The sequence below is a fragment of the Mytilus californianus genome, unplaced genomic scaffold, assembly GCF_021869535.1.
Source record: "Mytilus californianus isolate M0D057914Y unplaced genomic scaffold, xbMytCali1.0.p SCAF_4, whole genome shotgun sequence".
NCBI lineage: Eukaryota > Metazoa > Mollusca > Bivalvia > Mytilida > Mytilidae > Mytilus > Mytilus californianus.
The window spans coordinates 117,068,574-117,092,309 of NW_026262690.1; the positions used below are offsets into that span (position 1 = coordinate 117,068,574).

Genomic DNA, 23,736 nt, shown 5'->3' on the forward strand with positions numbered 1-23,736 from the left:
AAAAAGAAAAGAAGGATCCCATCCAGACCTTTGTATATGTATTTGATTTTTGGACAGGAAAGTGTTATTTTAACAACCCACGTCTTTTTTTTTATTTGATTTGACTGATTGGTGTTTAACAGCACTTTCAGCATTATTGGCTATTTCCTGGCGGTCAGTTTTTATTGGTGGAGTTAGCCTGAGTGTCTGGAGAGAACCATCAACCTTTGGCAGGAAAATTTACAATCCTTTTCAATTAAGATTGGAGTCAAACCCACCTGCCACATGCAGGGTTTGAACTCACAATCTCTACTCTGTTACCAAGTCCCTCAAATATCATAGGGTTAATTAACTTATATTGATGAATATCGCTCTCAGTTGATTTTTACATAGCATGACCTTGTGAATGCAGCTTATAATCTGAAGGGAAAAATGAATACCATGTTTACCTAAAGTGTCATCTTTGTTCACTATTTTCAAGTGATATTGCAATAGTCAATACTTGGAAAATATTGCATACTAACTTTTGCAATGGAACAACCATTGTATGTTCTTGATAACAGCCAAGTTTGCCAAAAGTGGTGATTAAGGCCGTACGGTGACCTATAATTGCTTACATCCACGTAATTTGAACTCTTGTAGATGAGTTGTCTCATTAGCAATCAAACCACCTCTCCTTATTTCTATATTAAACAGTAACAAATAAATAGACATTATATAGTTATATTTTGCCTCCCTAAAAATAACCGAATATTACATGTTAAAACCCTGTAATTGAGATTTAACAATGTTCATTAGATGTGTAAAGTACTAAGGATGATAATGATATAAAGAGTTGGTCAATTATGGTCAATTGCATCTGTTATTATAATATTAAAAGCAACAAAACTAACTGATAATTTGTATCCCCTAATTGTAGATTATATGTAATATTTGAAAAATTACATCCTATTTTCTTTCAGTAATTTGTATACATCCTTTGTTGTTGTCCTTGAATATAGTTAATTACTGAAACAGATACTTCAAGATAAAACTATAATCAGATTGTGAATTATCTGCAGGAAAGAGGGGGGGGGGGGGGGGGTTCCTGGGGTTGGAACCTCCCCTTTTTTTTGACAATTAATGCTTTTGAATGGGGACTTATGGTTGGAACCCCCCTTTTAAAAATGGCTGGATCCACCCCTGATCTGGTCATTTTATTGATGAGTAATAATGCTAGAATTTTAAAGTGGCAAATTTGAATGTGATAATTACAAAATCATTCATGAAAGAAGCAATAATGCTATTATCACATCATAGTTAACCTTTGTTGACCTTACGTTCTTACTTACTTTCTTATCCAATTGATTCAAAATTGGTCAAAAGGCTACCACAAACTTTCTCTGATCTTCCCTGTCTCTTGCCCCCCAACCCTATCATGAGCTTGCCCCCAGGGGTAGCAAATCTCTGGTAGCTGGACTGCACCTGTTCTCCAGGTGATACAAGATCAGCAAGGTTTTCACTTTCCTGGTGGTATCCAGCTGTGAGCCACTTTTGTTCCTTTAAATTGGCATTCCAAAAACGAACCCTAGCCATCTAAAAACATGTTTAATCTGATCAATGCTGTTCTTGCATTTACTTCTTTACAGTAGATTTTTATTGCTTATCTTATTTGGCTGAAAGATTCTGTGAACATTGTTGGGACAGTTGTTGTGGAATCCTTCTACCTTCTGTATGTCACTTTGTATAATTCGCCAGCATTCTGATCCATACAGCAGAACTGATTTTACATTACTGTTGGATAGTTTAACCTTGGTGTACCTTTGGATACCTCATATAAAGTTATGTGCAAAAAGGGATAATGTTTGTCATTTGGACTCTGGTGGATAGTTGTCTCATTGGCAATCATACCACATCTCCTAATTTTTATATAGTGGTAATTTGCTTACATTGAATTTGAAACATCGTGGATTTGATCTTTAAGTCAGAACACTTACTATTTTCTTGGATACCAATTTTTGTTGTTCAAGGAAAATGTTGATATTTGATTTTGTAGTTTTTCAAAGCCTGCATACATGCAAGCCTATAGAAAATTGAAGATTTGTACTTCGTTGAACATTAAAATTTGTGGTTCACCTGTACCTCAACGTGTACTGTTACCCTGTCAGCTAGCTTGAATTTTTAATATATTCTTAGAAATTTTTGTAAAATGTATCTTTTATGTGAACTTTATTATTTTGAAAGTTTAAAAATGTTTCTAAATCATAACCTACTTATAGTATGTAATAAAGGCTGTCTTCATTGAATATAATATGATATTTAGTGACCTAAATTGGACATTGATTTATGTAACTACATTCTTTATAGTGCAATTACTATGTAAGGATGTGTAAATATAGATGAAACAGAATTTCGATAAAAAACTGAGCGATGTCAAACAAAAAATTTCCAATTAACACTTGAGATTGGTGTAATCTTACAAATAAGATTATCCTCATTATAAAAACCATCAGTATTTTATCATTTCATGGATTTTTAGATTAACTAAGGTTTCTTTTTACAGATATCACATTTTTCATTGTAAGATTTATTTTCCAACACCACTCTCCCATTACAATTTCCATTTTATCATTTTATGGAACTTTAGATTATCATTAACATGGTTTCTTTTTACAAATATCATATTTTTCCGTCACCCATCTCCCGTTACAATTAGACACTTCTAGACAATCCATCTACAATTGCACTTACTGTAACCCTGTTTTTGTTTTATAATTTAAGTGTAATTAGTACAATAGACCTGTGTAACATCTGAAAACATAAAGATAAGCAATAATTGTTTTTTAATTTTCCAACAAATAACAAAGTGAAGACAAGCAGATTTAGTGGGGAGCTTCATATATAATAAAAGCATAGACTTTTTACAAGTATCACTCCAAACGTTGGGGTGCTAGGGGGCCTCACTTTTTCAATATCCTGGACCCGCACCTGGTAGAGGCAGTACCTTGACAACTACATCATAGTTTAACCAACCTATGTTTTGTGTCTGTACCAAGTCAGGCTATGTATCCCATATGTTTTCCTTAATTGTTTGTTCTCTGGTACTATATCATTGATTTTCCCCCCAATTAAGTCTTCCTGTGCAGTACATCACTATTAAGAAGTATTAGATGACCTACATTTCACGCTTTGCATAAAGGTCCATTGATCTTAGACCAAAGATATTATTATGGATTCATTTATTTTCTAGGGTAACAATATTTGTGGATTGAGGAAAAATTGTAAAATCAAGGATAATTGTTTTCATGGTTTTATCAATTCTGCAAACAAAACTTTATAAACCTTTGAATTTGTGGATCACCTTTATCTAAAAAAATCTTTAAATTCAGAACCTAACTTACACTAAATCTGTTGGATGTGTACTAATTGAGTCTTGGAGAACATTATTTATTATTAGTTGTTATTGGCTTTGAATTAGCTTTCAGTAACTGTGAGTACTCTTAGATCAGAACTTTGTGTCTTTTGTCTATATGTTAGTTGGTTTTTTTTTGTTCAAAGTGCAAAACTGATGAGTCCAGTCATTTTCAATACAGTTTAATCTTATGTTTTGTTGTTGTACCACTGTCCCAGGTTGTGAAAGGATTGAGTGCTCACAGACATGTTTGGCCCCCTCACTTCTATGTGTGATTGTCAGGAGCCTGTGGTTCAGTGGTTGTGGTTTGTTGCTGTCTTTGGTGTTTTGCTTATTGTTGAAGGCCATACCATGACCTATAGTTGCTTAAATTTGCTTCATTGGAACTCTGTTGGATAGTTTTCTCCTTATTTTAAGTTAAACCTGCCTCATTCTGTATGTGCCTTTGATTAAACTTTGCCCTTGGTCTAGATCTCTACTGCAGAAAAATGGCTTGATAGATGCAGCAAAACAAAAAAAAATCTGCCTATTGAAAATCATAATTATACCCCCACTCCAAGAGTTTTTTCTTTGTTGTTGGTGTAGTCTAAATCAGGCCCTTAGTCTTCTCTTTTGAATTGTTTCATATTTTGTCATCCCTGGGCCTTTTATGGCTTACTATACAGTATTTAGTTTTAAATAATGTTATTTTTTTTCTAGGAGAAAATAGAAATGTTAAAATTGCTTGGTGCAGATGTACGGCCAGTTCCAGTTGTACCATGGACGGACCCAGACAATTACAATCATCAGGTATGCGTTTTGATTTAAAAAGATTTTATCAAGCTTTGTGATTTACAATGGTCTACCTTGTTTAGTAATACAACATGTACCTTTACAAAAGAGACACTCCTGTTAATCACCAGCCTGTCATCTTTTGTGGGGGTGGCAAGGGCACATGGTTATTATTTTCTGAAGATGAACAATTTTAACTTCATAGAAACAAACTGTAATGTGGGAAGTTTCTGTGAAGAGTTTGTTATCGCTAATCTCGCAATGGTCTTTGCCATATGAGGCTAGATCAATCATAATTATGATAATTAGCATAGCAATTTTATTGTGATTCAGTTTCTCACATAGTCTAATTATAAGGTCACACATTTCTCTGCTCAATAAGTAGTTTTAAAAAAAAGGCTATTTTTGATTAATTGGTTTTAGTTGTGGTTATGACCCTTTTGCAGAATACTGTTATAACATAAAGTTCTTTCTCTCCTTTTGCAGGACTTAGAGAATACTGTTATAACATAAAGTTCTTTCTCTCCTTTTGCAGAACTTATAGAATACTGTTATAACATAAAGTTCTTTCTCTGCTTGAGGAGTGAAGACATTCAAAGTACACATTTTTTTATGAATAAAGGGAGGTGTGTGGTACATATCAAAGGGGGAACAGCAACCTAATGACACAAACAAACCATATAGAATCAACATGTTTTATGCCCCGCCACTAGGCTAAGGGGGCATTAAGTGTTACTCTTTTCCGTACGTACGTCTGTACACATGTGCATCCCAAAATTGGTTTCCATTCTCTAACTTTAGTTTGCCTCAGCCAAATGTTATGAAACTTATACACAATGCTTATAACCATAAAACACAGATCAAGTTCGAATGTGGGTGAGTGAAATCTTTAGTTATGTCCGTTTATAACATAATATGCAAGCGGGGCATCACCTGTGTCCCATGGAAACCTTCTCCATTTATTTTTTTTTATTTAAGATTATCTTTGGTTCTGCAAGCTAGTGGGAGCTTCTCATTCCCAAGGCAATGTCAATGCCATTTGTGTTTATTGCCCTGAGGCGTAGCTGAAGGCAATAGTTGTATCCGAGGGGACAATAAACTTACTATTTCACAAATATCCAGTCAGTAAGTGTTTTATAATACCGAAAGAGACAACAGACAATAAATGTTGAGGCTTAAGCAACTATCGTAATATACAAAGCAGAAACACAACCATACTGTTTAACGTTTACTTCATATATATTCTGAATGCTAAGGCTACATCCCGCACTGACGTTAACCCTAAACGTAATTGGTAAAACAGGACAGCTGTATTCTCAACATCCTCCAATCCCGTAGCTGCAGTTGAAATTCTGCGAAATGTAATGACACTTGCGGTCAGATAATTTCATTGAGGGCAAATAGTTAGAAACTATTGACTGGTCAATTAGTTCAACGCTTGCAATTTGAAAAATAGTGAAAATATTGTGTACTTATTTTATATAGAAAATGATAAGTGAGGTATAATAAATCTGTATGCAGCCCTGAAATTGCAATAAATAATCTCAAATTTTGGTTTATCATGTCAAAATTGAAATAATAAATGTTTACAATAATTTCTGAATTACAGTTTTCATTGTTTATCCTGATACAACAGTCATTTGACAGCTCACTTTTTTAAATATAGCTTAATTTAAACTGGTTTCTCTGATCTTGAGTGTGCATAATCAATGCAGTCACATTTTTAATCTTTCCTTGTCACTACTGTCAACTTTAAAATCTTGAAAATATCATGTTTTTTTACTTTATGCTATTATTGGTCTTCAATTGTAGTAATTTAAGTTTTTTTTATTGTGTTGAAAGGCTAAAAGATTTGCAGAGAGTATAGAGAATGCTGTTTGGACCAATCAGTTTGATAACACAGCAAACAAAAGGGCTCATATAGAAACGACTGGCCCTGAAATCTGGCAAGAAACAGGTAGGTAGAACAGAAGGTACATTTAAATTGTTTGTTGGTTTGCTTCTTTTTTTAAACCCTGAAAAATATGTAGGCCATATTAGATTTTTGACCACCATTTCTATGTTCACAGAACATGAATTTGTGATACTGTGAGTAGGTCTATCAATAGAAGCGTCGAAGCAAAAAAATATAATAGCCTTTCAAGACGTCATAATTATTTTGACCAGTCTGTCAACTGTTATTCTTGGGGTTTTTTTTTGGTTTATTTTTTCTTTTTTTTTTTCTTTTTCTAAGAAAGTTAGAAAAACCAAAACCAAAGTATTTTTGTAACAAACATTTTTTATTTCAAATGCTGTATTATGTCTCCCAGATTCCTTTTTAAGGTACGGCAGATAGTGTTTGTCCTATCCATCAAGTAGTTTCTATATCACAGGAGTTTGTAAATGTTAAATCCGTATAATGTACAAAAAAACATACCTTTAGATTAAATATGATTTTTCAGGTGGTAAAGTGAATGCTGTTGTCTTTGGTACAGGAACTGGTGGAACATTGGGAGGTAAGCTATACATTTGTTGTTGATAATGTCTGTTAATGGTTGATAATGTCTGTTAATGGTTGATAATGTCTGTTAATGGTTGATAATGTCTGTTAATGGTTGATGATGTCTGTTAATGGTTGATGATGTCTGTTAATGATTGATGATGTCTGTTAATGGTTGATGATGTCTGTTAATGGTTGATAATGTCTGTTAATGGTTGATAATGTTTGTTCATGGTTGATAATGTATGTTTCTAGCTGACAATGTTTGTTAATGGTTGGTAAAGTTTGTTAATAGTTGTTAAACCATTGTCGTGACGTCAGCCTATTCATTTTATACCGTGGATTCTTTTTCTAGAATCAACACTTTCTAAATCTGTCGCTGAAATGGATTCACCAAATTATATTCAATTATTTCCTTTGTGTGCCTAATTTCATTAAGTTTGAATTTGCTAATTTACTGATTTCTGTTCACTAATGGAATTAATTTAAAAACTTACCTTTCATTTTTTAATTTTTATATGCCTCCACTGGGAATCGAACCCGTCATTGAAATCTGTTATGTGTGACTGACATCAACATATCGACGAAACCTGTAGCTACCACTTGGTTACAATATAAATGTCTATTTTATATATATAAATGAACATATGACATACAACGGACACACAGGGCTTGTACCTTTATATATACGTAATAGGCAATCGTATAGTATAAGTTGATAGCCGCGAGGTTAGCATGGTTAAGATCAATGAGTTAAAGAGTCACCTTAAAGGTAGGGACTTGTCGTTTTAGGTTCAATCCCTGTATTCTCTTTGTTGTTCCTATTTATTAGTTTTTCTGTTTTTTTCTTATTTTGTATGTAATTGTGGATATTTTTGTAATAATAGCGAGTTTTACCATTTATTTTTGGATTATTATTGGCTCTTTCACATATGTGAAACGGAAATGATTACATTCAATATGTCCATTTTTGTTTTATAAATATAGTAAGATTTCATCTGTTTTACTACATAATTTTACAAATGTTTATTCGCAAATTCCTATGCGAGTAAATCGTGATGTGCCTAGAATTAGGCTTCTTGCTAGAAATTTCGGTAACATACTTATACTTAATATATGCTCTTTGGTCAGGTTGTTGTCTCTTTGACACATTCCCCATTTCCATTCTAAATTTTATAAGAATAAGTTCGAATATGTATTATTTTGTAGACACAGTTAATATGCAGATGCCTGTTAATTTAAAGACAGATGTGTTGTGTTATATTTATATTTTTCTAACCAGTTAGTTGTGATCTTATGTTTAGTAATGCATCGTTGAACATGATACCATGGTTATTTAAACTCACTTACAATACCTTCTAATTAAGAAAAGGCTTTAATTTTGAAAAGACATTAACACAATAGTTTAAGTTATAGATACAATGGATAAGCGTTGATTCATGAAAAACAAACCATTCGCCCTCGGGGATCATGGTTTCTTTTTCAAGAATCAACGCTTATTCAACGCTTGAGCCCGGAGGGCGAATGGTTTGTTTTTCATGAATCAACGCTTATTCATTGTATCTATATTACATAATGTCTGTTTATGGTTGGTAATATAAAAATAAGGAGATGTGGTATGATTGCCAATGAGACAACTATCCACCAAATGAAGTGGATGTAAGCAATTATAGGCAACTGTACAGCCTTCAACAACAAGAAAAACCCATACTGTATGGTCGGCTGTAAAATGTATGTTAATGGTTGATAATGTCTATTAATGGTTGGTAATGTTTGTTAAAGGCTGGACAATGTCTGTTTGATGGCTGATAATGTCTGTAAATGGTTGACAATGTATTTTTATTTTTGATAATGTCAGTAAATAGTTGATTAGTATAGATTATCAGGTTTTCTACACATTGATATCGTAAAATATCAGCTGCCACCCATAATGTGAACCAATTTGGCAGTGAGTGTACCGTAAGAGCTCAAAATCTTAAAACTGTGTTAAGCAACTGATATTTTACGATATTTATACACTGAAAACCTGATAATCTGTTTGTCATGCTATTTTTGGTCTTTTTTTCCCCTCCCTTTGACAGTTTTACGTTTAACAAAAGTAAGCTTTATTAAGTCTCCTTTATACTGATGAAAAATTGTAAAAGATCATAACGATGAAAGGCACATGATTAGAATAATTACAGCATTTTACTTATCTCCTAGGTGTTGGGACTTACTTGAAAGAAAAGAACCCCAAAGTACAAGTATATCTAGCTGACCCACAGGTAAGTTCAGTTTTCATTTCACAAAAAAATTTACTACTTTTCTTATGAATGTTGTTATCAAAGTTATCCAACAGTATTGTTCAGAAATAAAACATTACTTTATTAGTTGCATTGAGGGACCTTAGTGGCAGAGTGGTCTAAGTAGTTCATTTACAGTATAACCAGTCTGTCAACAATGAGGTTGTGAGTTCCAACTCCGCACTTGGCAGTTGCTTTAGAATCTCTCCCTGCTCTCTGGTTTCCTTCAGTACTACTGAACAAAATTACTTTGTATTTGGTCAGCAACTTCCTACCTTGCTTTTTAATGGTCAAGTATGAAATTAGTTGTTGCTAGGATTTTCTGTTTGCTAATATATGGATGAAAAAAATAAATATTAAGTATTATTAAAAAGTGTATTTTTATAATTGTCTAATGAAATATTTTTTCTTTTATGGAAAAGAAGAGATATTGTATGTTTTCTGTGAAATGTTTTTTGTTATTTCTGTTGAAAATAATCAATATTCAAGTCATATCTCTTGATAGAGTGAGCCTATTTCTTAAACTTGTCAGAGTTATTCCTCTTTGTTTACAATTTTAAGTCATCCAATTATTAATGACACAAACTTTCTTATTATATGCAAACTGGTCACAATTTTGAAGCACCATCAATTCAGAGTAAACAATGGACAAATCCAATGATATTAAACCAGAATGACTATTTAGATACATGTATGTTATATTAGTTCACATTTATTGTAAATATATGAATAAGAATATTTTTTAAGAATAAGAATATTTTAATAAATCCAATTAAAGGGCCCGTTTCCGAGCATATACATATATATATAGTATTAATTATACAGTAATTTTTAAGATGTATTACATTGAAAATAAATGAAAAAATAACTATACTCCATCCCAGATGGTGTTTGAAAATAAAATTTCAACAAGCAAAAAAATGAAAAAATAAACATTTATAACAGATGTATAATTTCTTGTATTTCACTGAATTTTAAAGCAATTGACTCTACTTTTTCCCCCTCTGTATCATGGCACATTTTTAAGCAAAAGGAAACTGTACTAAATCAAATGCATTAATATTGCTTTTAAACTTTCAAAAACCTCTGAATATTGAAACTTCAAGATGGTATTTGTTATACGACCGCAAAAAATGTTTTGGGATCGTATAATGGTATGATGTCGTTGTTGTCTGCTTCGTCGTCGTCCAAAGACACATTGGTTTCCGGACAATAACTTTAGTTTAAGGGAATGCATCTCTATGAAATTTTTTAAGAAGGTTCAATACCACAAAAGGAAGGTTGGGATTGATTTTGGGGATGATGGTCCCTACCGATTAGGAATTAGGGGCCCAAAAGGGGCCCAAAACAAGCATTTTTTTCTAGTTTCAGGATAATAACTTGTGTATAAGTATTTTGATTGCTCTGAAATTGAACCACAATGTTTAATTCCACAATTAGAAGGTTGGGATTCATTTTAGGGGTTATGGGGCCAACAGTTTAGGAATTAAGGGCCAAAAAGGGGCCAAAAACAAGCATTTTTCTAGTTTCGAGACAATAACTTGTGTGTAAGTGTATGGATCTCTCTGACATTGTACCACAAGGTTCCATATAACAAAGGGAAGGCTGTGATTGAGTTTGGGGTTAATTGCCCCAAACATGTAGGAATTAGGGGCCAAAAACAAGCATTTTTCTAGTTTCCAGACAATAACGTGTGTTTAAGTGTTTGGATCTCTCTGAAATTGTACCACAATGTTCCATACTACAAAGGAAAGGCTGGGATTGATTTTTGGGGTTTCAAAAAGTTGGGGGGGGGGGGGGATTTTTTTTTCCAATTTTTTTAAGGGATTCATATTTTTTTTTCAAAATTTTTCAAATTTCGAATTTTTGATAATGTTTCAAGAAGTAATCTTCAATTGCACAGTATTGCGCAATAGATTTGTAAGATCTTTGACCACATTTATTTTGTGTCAGAAACCTATATTTATCAAAAATTTGATCACAATCCAAATTCAGACAGTATCAAGCTTGAATATTGTGTCCAAATTTGCCCCAACTGTTCAGGGTTCGACCACTGCGGTCGTATCAGGCTGCGCTCAGCGAAGCATTTTATTTACTTCAGTTGCAACTTATTTAAAGCGTATAAAATACAATCCTATACTGTTCTTTCAATCAAAAGTTTGTGCTAAGATGCAGAGTATTTTAATATTTCAGCACGAACTGATAATATTTAATTATCTATACATGGATCTAATTCGTTAAAACAACATTCTTGATGACCTTTGATGTTTTTTTTACAATGCAAATGAGCATTATCTTTGCAATACAGTGAAAATCAATTGCAGAAAATATGTATAAATAACTCAAATTATATATGGGGTTAAAATAAGGTGATATTTTGATTTATCTCACATATGACAGACCGAAAGGGAGAGATTTTTAATTTTCAAAGGAAAAAAAGCTGCCCCCCATAGAACTGGTGTGTTGGCAGCTATGTGGAGGGTTTAGAATTAAAAAAAAGTATTGAGGTAGTTGAATTATTTTTGGTTCTAGTCCCATTTATAATCTCCTAAGTATTTGTAAATAAAAGTGTTCAAACTCCTATTAAGATAATTATTGAATGAATTATGTGAAATCCTATGCAATTGTTTCTTTGTGTAGTTTTATCACATTATCTGGAGATTTGCAGCTTGTTATCACTTAATCATATCAAATGATGTATATTTTTTCCTGGTTTTAAATTTTACTGATATTTGAAAAAACAATTATCATTAATTAAAAATAGAGCAAGTCCCTGATTCTAACCACTATGGGTTTCTGATGGGCCATTTGGAAATAGTACTCAAAATATCTGATGGATACTATTATCCAAGATACATATATCCATTATAGTCTGCCTAGAATTTTAATAGTAGAGTCTTGGATATGCTAATTTCAACATTTGAGCCTGGGTCAGCAAGCTCTTGAAATTACAGTTTCAGACTTTATGCTTGATTGATAGGTAAATAAATATCATGCATTTGGTTGTGGTTTGATATGAGCACGAGGGAACACAAGGTTAAGACGAGACTGTGACTCAGACTTTGTACTTTCCAATCTTCAGAATTTTATATGTCTGTACATAGTAAATTAAGGGATAAAATACAAATTGTTGTGTATTACCATTCATTAAAATTCACAAAAATTAGTACCTCTAAGTGTTTTCTCACTATTAAATGATATGTTTTCTTCTAATCTTATATTCACAGCAGTCATAAATTAGTTGCAACATAAAATTTACTTAATGTTTTTCAAAGATATAACATTTTTTTTCAAAACACAGCTCTTGTTTATTTTTTTTAAGAAATTTTACTTTTTAAACTCATAAATGTCTTCAGTATCATAATATATATGATGCTAAAATACTTTTATGATATATCATTGTAAAGAAATGTTGATTTGCAACATGTGTAGAAATGTATTTGAAAATTTCTTTTTTTCTTATAGATCTTCAATACATGCTGATCTATGGTAAGAAAATGTACTTTTAAATACATGTAAAAACACAAAAATTAACTTCACCCCAAAGACATTTGTCTCTGAAAAAAATTGTTTTTATATACCTTACTACATATTAAGATTAAGGTATATAGGTGTTTTTTTTCAGAGACAAATGCCTGTGCTTCCACCCCCTCCCCCCCCCCCCCCTATATAAATAAGTTAAATATCTATATTGAGTATTCAAATTGTCCTTAAACCCAAATTTTCTGAGATATCTTTTTGGTTATTTTTATCATTGAGATGCTGTTTCATTGACGTAATTATCCCACATCTATCTTTTATTTATATATAAGATGTTTTACTCAGCTGCGTGCCGTAGGGGAAACACCCAGGTGCTCATATTTGTGGTTTTCTAGGTAGGATCAATTAAATAACACTCAACGTTTTATAGGCGACACTATTAGACGATGATTGCTTACCATTCAAGATCTCTTTAAGTTCATCTCAAGTCTTATGTTGGGTTTGTGTTTCTCAATCTTTAGTTTTCTGTTTGGTGTTTTATGCATTGTCGTTTATCTTTTAATCTTAATCCCTTTGATATCCACTGACTTTTTAACATTTGAATCACTTTTGATGTTTTTCCTGTGAGGCATGATGAAGAAGTCTTCTTGAAATCTTAAATTTAATGTAGATAACATAAGAAAACAAATATTGTTATAATTTTTTATATAACTGTTAACCTCAGACATAATTTACCAGACAGTGTACTTTTAATTTTTTTAATACACATATTTCGCTTTTGAGGTGGTACTATGACTGACCTAGTTTTGCAATGTTAGATGTAATAAAATTTGCAAATCAATCACTTTCCGTCAGTGACATTTCTCACTAAGGAAAAGTTTACGGGAAAATACATTTATTTCCTTAAATGATAGACAAACTCATAATTTGTATATGGCCATAGGCTTACTGTACTGGCTTTTATTACTCATAGTTAGTTGTTTTTGTATCACATGATCTTACGATCACATGTTCATTTGTCTGTCATCCTTTATAGACACAACAGACACTTTGCTCAGTATTGGGTCATGACAAGATGGGTCAAAGTTCAAGGTCACATATAGGGTGTAATGCATAAGGCTTGTACTGTAGACATGACTAACCTTGAATTTGTTTATTTTCATCAAATGTAGCTAAATCCTTGATATAAAAAGGTGAACTTTATTAAATTGGGAAGTAAAGAGGTCAATGGTTAAGGTCAAATGATGGTATGAAAGCAAAAGTTTGATAGCATGAAAGATGTTTTGCATTAGATGTTAAACAAACTTGATACAATATATAACTCAGGTGCAGACAGCCCCCTAAAAACAGAAGAAAAAAAAAAGCCAATTTTTTGTCAAAATATGGTTCCCAACTCCTAATTCTGAGGAGCACCTCATAACATCAAATCCTGGATCCTGAATATGTCATGTTTGACTAATATGGAAATATGTTTCAGCAAAATATTTGAAATTGAAAAAAAAAAACGCTAAGCAAGGTGGAGCTAAGATTTGACATCTTACTTTTCCACTTTACACATGCCTCATTTTTGCTAAACTGAGAACATCTTTGAAAGTGGTCACAACATTCTTTTATTATATATCTGGCAGATATTAATTTAAGGCAGATAAATATCTCATCAAAACATTTATTTAATTATGGGAAATAAAGAAAATACATATATTCCTCATATTTTCGAAAAAGTTCATGCCCTTTACTGAAGATAAGGACCACTTAAAGCCAAATATTTGGCAACAGGAATAAGTGAGGATGCAATTTAATCAAAAGGAAACTTGCTTAAATTGTTTCACATTTTTCATATCAGGGCATTTTATAGCCTACTATACTGTATAGGCTGTAGAGTGACTTATAGTTGCTAACTTCTATGTCTTTTGAACTCTGGTTGAAAGTTGTTTCATTGGCAATCATACAGCATCTCCTAATGGTCTCGCCTGTGATGAAAGTCGCGGAAAGTGAGACATAGGGATTGCTTTTCCAGCGACGGTGACAACAAGGGCGTTAGCGTCAACAATTGTTAAGTTTTCTGCTTAAGTTAGTTTGATAGGAACTAGTTGTGATAGATCATTGATATTTAATATAAAGTTGCATTACTATCAGTACATATCAGTTTGACAACTATTTCAAGGCCCTGCTCCTAGGTCATGGTCCAGCAACTTTGAATTAACTAGCAATTTTCAATGTTAAGTTATCTGCTTAAGTTAGTTTGATAGGAACTAATTGTGATAGATCATTCATATTTGATATGAAGTTGCATTACTATCAGTACATATCAGTTTGACGACTATTTTGAGTCCCTGGCCCCTAGGACATGGTCCAGTGACTTTAAATTAATTAGCAATTTTCATTGTTAAGTTTTCTGCTTAAGTCAGTTTGATGAGAACCACTTGTGACAGATCAATGATATTTTGTATAAAGTTGCATTACTATCAGTACATCTCAGTTTCTAGGCCCTGCCCATAAGATCATGGTCCAGCAACTTTGAATTAATAAGCAATGTTGCTGTCCATCAGATTGTCTTTTCTGAATTTTATGTGGATAGGCGAGACATATCTCTGTGTCAACAGTTTATTTTTATATTGTTGTTGGTTTCTGTCTTCCATGATTGTTTTCGTTACATGTTATTAGCTTAAAATAGGCAGGCGGTTTCTGTTTTGAATTTTTTCACATTTTTTTTTTATCCTGGGTTCTTCAATAGCTTTCTGTGAAAGTTTTGGTTTTGTTGATTGTTGATGTTTATACAATGACCTGTGGTATTTTACTTCTCTGTCCTTTATTTTATTGGACTTCTCACCAGATTTGTACTTGCCTAGTTTTTGGTAGAGTTAGTTAGTGACTTCTCACTGGATTTGTACTTGCCTAGTTTTTGGTAGGGTTAGTGTTGGACTTCTCACTAGATTTGTACTTGCCTAGTTTTGGTAGAGTTAGTTGGTGACTTCTCACTGGATTTGTACTTGCCTAGTTTTTGGTAGAGTTAGTTGGTGACTTCTCACTGGATTTGTACTTGCTTAGTTTTTGGTAGGATTAGTTGGTGACTTCTCACTGGATTTGTACTTGCCTAGTTTCTGGTATGGTTAGTAGTTTCTGGTAGGGTTAGTGTTGGACTTCTCACTGGATTTGTACTTGCCTAGTTTTTGGTAGGGTTAGTTGGTGACTTCTCACTGGATTTGTACTTGCCTAGTTTTTGGTAGGGTTAGTTGGTGACTTCTCACTGGATTTGTACTTGCTTAGTTTTTGGTAGGATCAGTTGGTGATTTATCACTGGATTTGTACTTGCCTAGTTTCTGGTAGGGTTAGTAGTTTCTGGTAGGTTTAGTGTTGGACTTCTCACTGGATTTGTACTTGCCTAGTTTTTGGTAGGGTTAGTTGGTGACTTCTCACTGGATTTGTACTTGCCTAGATTTTGGTAGGGTTAGTTGGTGACTTCTTACTGGATTTGTAATTGCCTAGTTTTTGGTAGGGTTAGTGTTGGACTTCTCACTGGATTTGTACTTGCCCAGTTTTTGGTAGGGTTAGTGTCACTGGATCTGTACTTGCCCAGTTTTCGGTAGGGTTAGTGTCACTGGATCTGTAATTGCCCAGTTTTTGGTAGGGTTAGTGTCGATCAATCTTTATTTTTTCTATGTAGTGTTTTGTGGATTTTTTCATTGGTTTTTTTTTGTTTATTGTGTTGTCATTTTTTCTTCAACTTATGGGTTTTGAATGTCTGATTGGTATCTGCCACCCTGTTTTTTTATGTAAACTGAGAATGAAGGAAAATATTTATAATTAATCATGGCCATTGGCTTTGTAATTATTAGAACTAGGAGCTGTAAATGATCAATACCTATTATGGAAGGTGTGAATCAACTATCCTTCATAACCTTATTTGGGTATTACCTTTTGTGTCTAGTGCGAACTAAATTACTGGTATTGATCAAAGTATGCTCATTATATCTCTGATGCTGCTAAAAAGTTACCACGAACAAAAGACATACAAAATTTATTGGCAACCTTTGAATAATTCATATTCAATTAGCTCTGAGACTTGCATATTGGTTTTTGCATCTTTGTTCATATTTGTCCAATAAATGCTAATTTTACATATAAGCCTCTCAGGACCCATATTGGAGGTTATGTTTTTCCTGTGAGAATAACAAGCTAAATGTGCTGCAGTTATCATTTTCATGCCATTCTACTCAACAATGTGAATGAATTATTCATGCATTGCTTCATAAATGGTTTATTGCCTTAAATCAATTAGAAATAAAAACAACTTTGATCTTTATTTCTTAAATAAGGAACATTTTTCCATTATAATTGTTAGCTGTTCATTGGATCAAGGGAGGTACTGGGGGTAGAAACCCCTTTGTTTTTTCAATTTTTCGATTTTTTATAAATTATGTGAATGTTTTATAGTGTTCAGTGGGATCGGAACCACTTCTCCTTTTTCAAAATGACTGGATCCACGCCTGATGTTCTTTAAGTTTTTAAGCTTAATTCTGTAAAAAAAATGATAGTATTTTTCTTTGATTGTACATGGATCCTGCACACAAATTTTGGAGAGCATATTGAAGTCTTTTGTTCATGATATGTTTGTGTTGATTTATATAGATATATATATATAAGTGTTGTCTAATATGTACTTGTGTTTTTATGTTTATCTAATGTCCATTGTGAAATTTTGGTTACAATCCTTTAATTTTGGATTAGAAACCAATAAAATATTTGTATTCATATTTAGATTCATATTCTTAGTGTTGGATTTTTAAAGCTGTTTCTCATGCTTGCAACTTATATGAAGGAAAAATCCTCCGCCCAAAAGTCATGGGTCTTTGATTTTTGTGTCATACACATATATAGGTGTTGATCCTATAAATAGAAGTTCTATATTTTACACTTTTTTATTCTATTATAGGAACAATACATACTTCCGACCTATTTTATATATGCCTACAGACAAGGTTTTATCATTTATGAGAAAATACTTTTAATGGGAAAACCTGTCGTTTGATAGTAACCATGACAACATTTACTAAAGAATTTGACCAACTTTTTTTGAAGTATTTACAAGTGTGAACTTCAAATATGTCATTCTACTTGAATATGATTTAACTTATTACTAAAAAGACTGGATGTTATATATATCAGGGAAATAAGATTAAGTAGCAATTGAAATGAAATAAAACCTCATTTTCCCAGTATGATATAAGTATTTTTAGCATAGATATGAGTTGTTTTTGATATTTTTTAATAAGGTCTTATATAACTTCTCAATAAATAGCTTTGATGGCTGTGGAATTCACCACAGGAGAACATGTAATGTGGTTTTTTATACTGTTTTGATCACAGATGTTGATATTAAGTAGTGCATAAAGTAGGAGCTGTTTTGTCTTGGGTGTAAAAAGTGACACAGCCATGCTACAATTCAGAATTATAATTCTGACACTGTCTTAAGAAATAGGTCTATAAAAAATGCCTATTTTGGCCCTAAAAATCAAAGTATGTTATCTTCTACCAAATAAGCAACTTTGTCGTAAGATATATGTGTTTCAAAAAACCTTTATTATACATTGTGCTTACTCACAAACTTGACATAATGCAAAGTCGTTTAGACTTTTATTCAGTTTCTGAGTTAATTTGACCCAGTTTACACATCAATAACCTCCAGAATAAAAATGTGTTTAATCCTTTAATAAACCTAATTTGTGAACTTATTCTTTTAATTAATATTGCATTTAATTTTTTCTATATATATATAAATCTTTTTTTCTATGATGCAACCACTCAGTTGTTAGGCCAAATAGTGTTTCCCATGGGTGCCATTCCTTAAGATTCAATTCCTGCTACTTGTTAAAATTCCTCCTAGTAAAATATTATGGGAGGAGTAGGTTCATTAATTTTACTCAAACAAGGTATCTTGTAGATTTCAAAAATATTTATAATGGCTGATTGTTTGGTGTTATATTCTTTGTATAACATCAGAAAGAACCAACACATAGTTTTAAAATTGCATTTTTGACAAACGAAATCTCCAACTATTCAACACAGAGATATTTGTGTAAAGTGGTTCTAAACCAATTTATAAAAAAGCCAAAAACATTGTAAAACGGTGGGACAATACTGAATTAGATAAAGTCCATATGTTGAACACTAGAAATTGTTTGATTTTTTATGCCTCACCATAGCTGAGGGGGCATTAAGTGTTACCCATGTCCTTCCATCCCGTCTGTCCCGTCTGACCATCTGTCCCGTCTGTCCGTCCCGAACGTCCCCAAAATTTGTTTCCATTCTCTAACTTTAGTTTGCCTCAACCAAATATTATAAAACTTATACACAATGCATATTACCACAAAACACAGATCAAGTTCGAAATTGGGTGGCGTCACTTTTACCGTTCATGAGTTATGCCCCTTTATAAACATAAAAATTGCTAAGTCTGTCGTTTCCGTTCTCTAACTTTAGTTTGCCTCAACCAAATGTTATGAAACTTATGCTTATAATCACAAACAATCATAATTACGTGAATCATGCATCTGTATGTGGAAGTTGACTCATGAGTTTTTATAAGCGGGGGCATCTGTGCCCATAGACACATTCTCCATTTATTTCCCTTTTATCATTGGTGTTTACCCCACATCTTTTTGTACAGATATCTTAAAGATATTAAAAAGTATGTGAATTTAAGAAAATTCATTAACTTTATTCTCTATTTAATAAGAAATCCTCCTCTGTGAAAATTTTAAAGACTTGTGAATAAATTTATTCACCTGCATTTTATCTCTAGTGTAAAATATATATTTGCATTCTTTTCAAATTTGAATTTCAAATTTTGCTTTTATATATCAGTAACATTGCTTAGAATAAAAAATGATATAATTTTAGTTTTACAAAAGATACAAATCTATAGATTCAATTTGGATGAATTTGCAAAATGTAATTAGTTTTTTCACAAGGGTAAATAAAGGCAACAGTAGTATACCGCTATTCAATAGTCATAATTCGATTAAGCAAAAACAAAACAGGGTAACAAACTAAAATGGAGGGAAACACATCAACTATAAGAGGAAAACAACAGAACAACAGAAACACTGAACTACAACAAAAGCAAATTCCAACATACATAGAAACAGACTGTAACACATTCCATATGTACCAAGTTTTAAAATACCATTGAAAGATTTCATTTTATTATAAATAACTCAGCAAGATTGTACTATTGACCACCGATTCTCACAGTACACTGAGGGAGTTTCCATTCCTATTGATTGAAACAGATTGTACTATGTAACACTGAGGGAGTTTCCATTCTTATTGATTGACACAGATTGTACTATTGACCACTGATTCTCACAGTAACACTGAGGGAGTTTCCATTCTTATTGATTGACACAGATGTTCAATAATACAAATCAACATCATTCGTCTCTTGGTAGCTTGCTCGCTTTAAGTGCAGGAGATTGTGGGTTAGATCCACGGCTAGGTCAAACCAAAGACTCGAAGATAACAAATTTTTTACTTTTCTGCTAAGAACACAACATATGGGAACAAGAGCTAAGACTGGTTACTCAAAGTCAGAATAAGGTGTCAGATTTGGGTGATGTGTCTTATGTAGTTCAAAAGCGGTTAAATATTACCTTGCAACCTTGGGGGATTTGGCAGGTGACCTTACAACCTCATGTCTCATTTGAAAGAACCAGTGACCAATAAAAATGTTCAAAATTGAGAATCTGATCAGTTTAGAACTGTATAAAAGTATGAAGATGTGGTATGATTGCCAATGTGACAACTATCTACAAAAGTTCAAATGAAGTGGATGTAAGCAATTATAGGCAACTGTTTGGCCATTAACAATGAGAAAACCCCATACCGTATAGTCAGCTATAAAAGGCCCTAAATGAAAAATGCAAAATAATTCAATAGAGAAATCTAACAGCCTAATTCGTAACAAAACAATTTATGAAAAACATAGTTGTATAGTTTGCTTAAAAGTGACCCAATGACTTATCGCAATTTTAAGACCATATTGTCTTCAAAACATATAATTGTTTGTGACAAGGATAAACAAAATATAACTAAGAAATAACAGTAACTTGTTTCAATCTAACAACAGAATAAGTTGTTAAAAGTAGAATTACAGTCATGTATGTGCTGTTCTGTTATAATATCATGAACCTTCAGTGGTTGTTGTAAATGTATTGTATTGTCATGGTCGTCAGTGGTTGTTGTAAATGTATTGTATTGTCATGGTCGTCAGTGGTTGTTGTAAATGTATTGTATTGTCATGGTCGATTGTTTTAAATCAATAGGAATTTACAATTAATAAATCTATCACTAAAACTGTATCTCAGGAATTGGAGACTTAAAGTTACCAGTGTCAGTGATTAATTTTTCTGTTTAAGTTACCAGAGTCATTGTTTGCTTCTTCTGTTTAAGTTACCAGAGTCAGTGGTTGCTTCTTCTGTATAAGTTACCAGTGTCAGTGGTTAATTTTTCTGTTTAAGGTACCAATGTCAATGGTTAATTTTTCTGTTTAAGTTACCAGTGTCAGTGTTTGTTTCTTCTGTTTGAGTTTCCAGAGAAAGTGGATGCTTCTTTTGTTTAAGTTTCCAGAGTCAGTGGTTGCTTCTTCTGTATAAGATACCAGAGACATTGTTTGCTTCTTCTGTTTAAGTTACCAGAGACAGTGTTTGCTTCTTCCATTTAAGTTACCAGAGTTAGTGTTTGCTTCTTCTGTTTAAGTTACCAGAGTTAGAAGTTGCTTCTATTAAAGTTACCAGTGTCAGTGGTTAATTTTCTATTTAAGTTACCAATATCAGTTTTTGTTTCTTCTGTTTAAGTTACTATAGAAAGTGGTTGCTTCTTCTGTTTAAGTTACCAGAGTCAGTGGTTGCTTCTTTTGTTTAAGTTACCAGAGACAGTGTTTGCTTCTTCCATTTAAGTTACCAGAGTTAGTGTTTGCTTCTTCTGTTTAAGTTACCAGAGTTAGAAGTTGCTTCTGTTAAAGTTACCAGAGTCAGTGGTTGCTTCTTCTGTTTAATTAGTTACCAGGATCAGTGTTTGCTTCTTCTGCTAAAATAACCAGATTCAGTGTTTGCTTCTGTAACAGAGCTTTTTCTGTTTATGTTACCAGGATTAGTGTTCACTTTGTCTGTTTAAGTTACCAGAGTCATTGTTTGCTTCTTCTGTTTAAAGTTATCAGAGTCAGTGGTTGCTTCTTCTGTTTAAGTTACCAGTGTCAGTGGTTTATTTTTCTGTTTAAGTTACCAGTGTCAGTGGTTAATTTTTCTGTTCAAGTTACCAGTGTCAGTGTTTGTTTCTTCTGTTTAAGTTACCAGAGACAGTGTTTGCCTCTTCTGTTTTATTTACCAGAGACAGTGTTTGCTTCTTCTGTTTAAGTTACCAGAGACAGTGTTTGCTTCTTCTGTTTAAGTTACCAGAGTCAGTGATTGTTTGCATTCTTCTGTTTAAGATGCTAAAGTCAGTGTTTGCATCTTCTGTTTAAGTAATCATAGACAGTGTTTGCTTCTTCTGTTTAAGTTACCAGAGTCAGTGTTTGCTATTCTGTTTATGTTACCAGAGTCATGTTTTATTCTTCTGTTAAGTTCCCTTAAATTGTAGTACCCTTTTGGTGTGTAAATTTGTGTTTTGGAGTAATAAGTTGCATAAGGTACAATCACTGCTTAAATAGTTGAAAGCCAGGTAAATAGACTTAAGAAATCTGAGAATGTTTTGGATACTGGTTGGAAACATTGGGGACACCATACCCCCATGACCTTAAAAAAGATCAAATGTCAAAAATTGTCCACACAACAAAACACAGAAAACTTAAAACTGTGCAACTTAAATCCACATAAAATCTCCTGTCCTAGAATGGTAATTAATTCCTGCTCCTCTAACAGATAACCCAACTAGTTTGCCAACAAGATTTAGAATGTTGGCTTTTAGCCAAATTCACTGTATCTGAAGTTGTTGGGTTTTTTTTGGCTGAGCAATATGGTTGAGCAGATTGTTCCTACATCTTCTAATTGAACAATTTTCAAAGAAGAAAAAAAGAAATATATACATTTTTAAACAAAAGGAGCCCATTCAAGGCTTTGAAAAGTTACAGTAAATTTAGAATATTTTCCATGCACACATGTACATGATGTAGGAGCTGATCTCTGCTTTGAAAAGTGACAGTAAATTTAGAATATTTTGCATACACACATGTAGGAGCTGATCTCTGCTTTGATAAGTGACAGTAATTTAGGAATATTTTCCATGCACACATGTAGGAGGTGATCTCATTTAATTACAGTAGTTCAATCTATTTTAATTCTCTGACCTAGCTTTTGTTATCTGTGACGCCAGCATGGTTTGTAATTCTGTGTAGTACTCTGCACTAGTTACATATTTTTTTTTCTGATAATTATGTTAAAACATTGTCAATGTTTCAGTATGACTTTCAAAGGTGACGGTTATTTTTGCTGATGTATAAAATTGTATCACTGTAATGGTTTACAAACTAAATCAATACAGTGAACAGAATGTTTGGACATTTATCTTTTTTACAGATTTACTGTACTTATACTGTTGTCAGGTCATTAAAGATTGCATATTTTGGCGTTAATATTGATTCACTTATAGGGTCTTTGCATCGGCACTAAACACATTTATTTAAAAACCAGTTGTTGGCATGACACGGGTTATGTTCTTCTCATATATGTTATGATGGTATGATACTAAACCCCTAACGGGAAGGATTGTGCCTGATATTCATATGATGAAGACATAATCTTTCAATCAGTTTAATTGAAGTCTGGAGCTGGCATGTCAGTTAACTGCTAGTAGTCTGTTGTTATTTATGTATTATTGTCATTTTGTTTATTTTCTTTGGTTACATCTTCTGACATCAGACTCGGACTTCTCTTGAACTGAATTTTAATGTGCGTATTGTTATGTGTTTACTTTTCTACATTGGCTAGAGGTATAGGGGGAGGGTTGAGATCTCATAAACATGTTTAACCCCGCCGCATTTTTGCGCCTGTCCCAAGTCAGGAGCGTCTAGCCTTTGTTAGTCTTGTATTATTTTTAATTTCAGTTTCTTGTGTGCAATTTGGAGTTTAGTATGGCGTTCATTATCACTGAACTAGTATATATATTTGTTTAGGGGCCAGCTGTAGGACGCCTCCGGGTGCGGGAATTTCTCGCTGCATTGAAGACCTGTTGGTGACCTTCTGCTGTTGTCTGTTCTATGGTCGGGTCGTTGTCTCTTTGACACATTCCCCATTTCCATTCTCAATTTTATTATAGATGCAGGAGTTCAAATTTGCTTTAAAGAATGAAAGGTCCAGGAC

At 32.8% G+C, this 23,736-nt stretch overlaps 1 protein-coding gene across 2 annotated transcripts in view; it reads left to right on the forward strand.

Moving 5' to 3' along the window:
• The window catches only part of LOC127739222 (uncharacterized), a 72,915-nt gene that overhangs the window by 13,078 nt on the left and 36,101 nt on the right, over positions 1-23,736 (forward strand). For both annotated transcript variants that reach the window (XM_052250834.1, XM_052250835.1), the window contains exons 6-9: positions 4,070-4,159; positions 5,984-6,098; positions 6,583-6,636; positions 8,823-8,884. In XM_052250834.1, the coding sequence (XP_052106794.1) occupies positions 4,070-4,159; positions 5,984-6,098; positions 6,583-6,636; positions 8,823-8,884 (321 nt within the window). The remainder of the gene's footprint in view (positions 1-4,069; positions 4,160-5,983; positions 6,099-6,582; positions 6,637-8,822; positions 8,885-23,736) is intronic.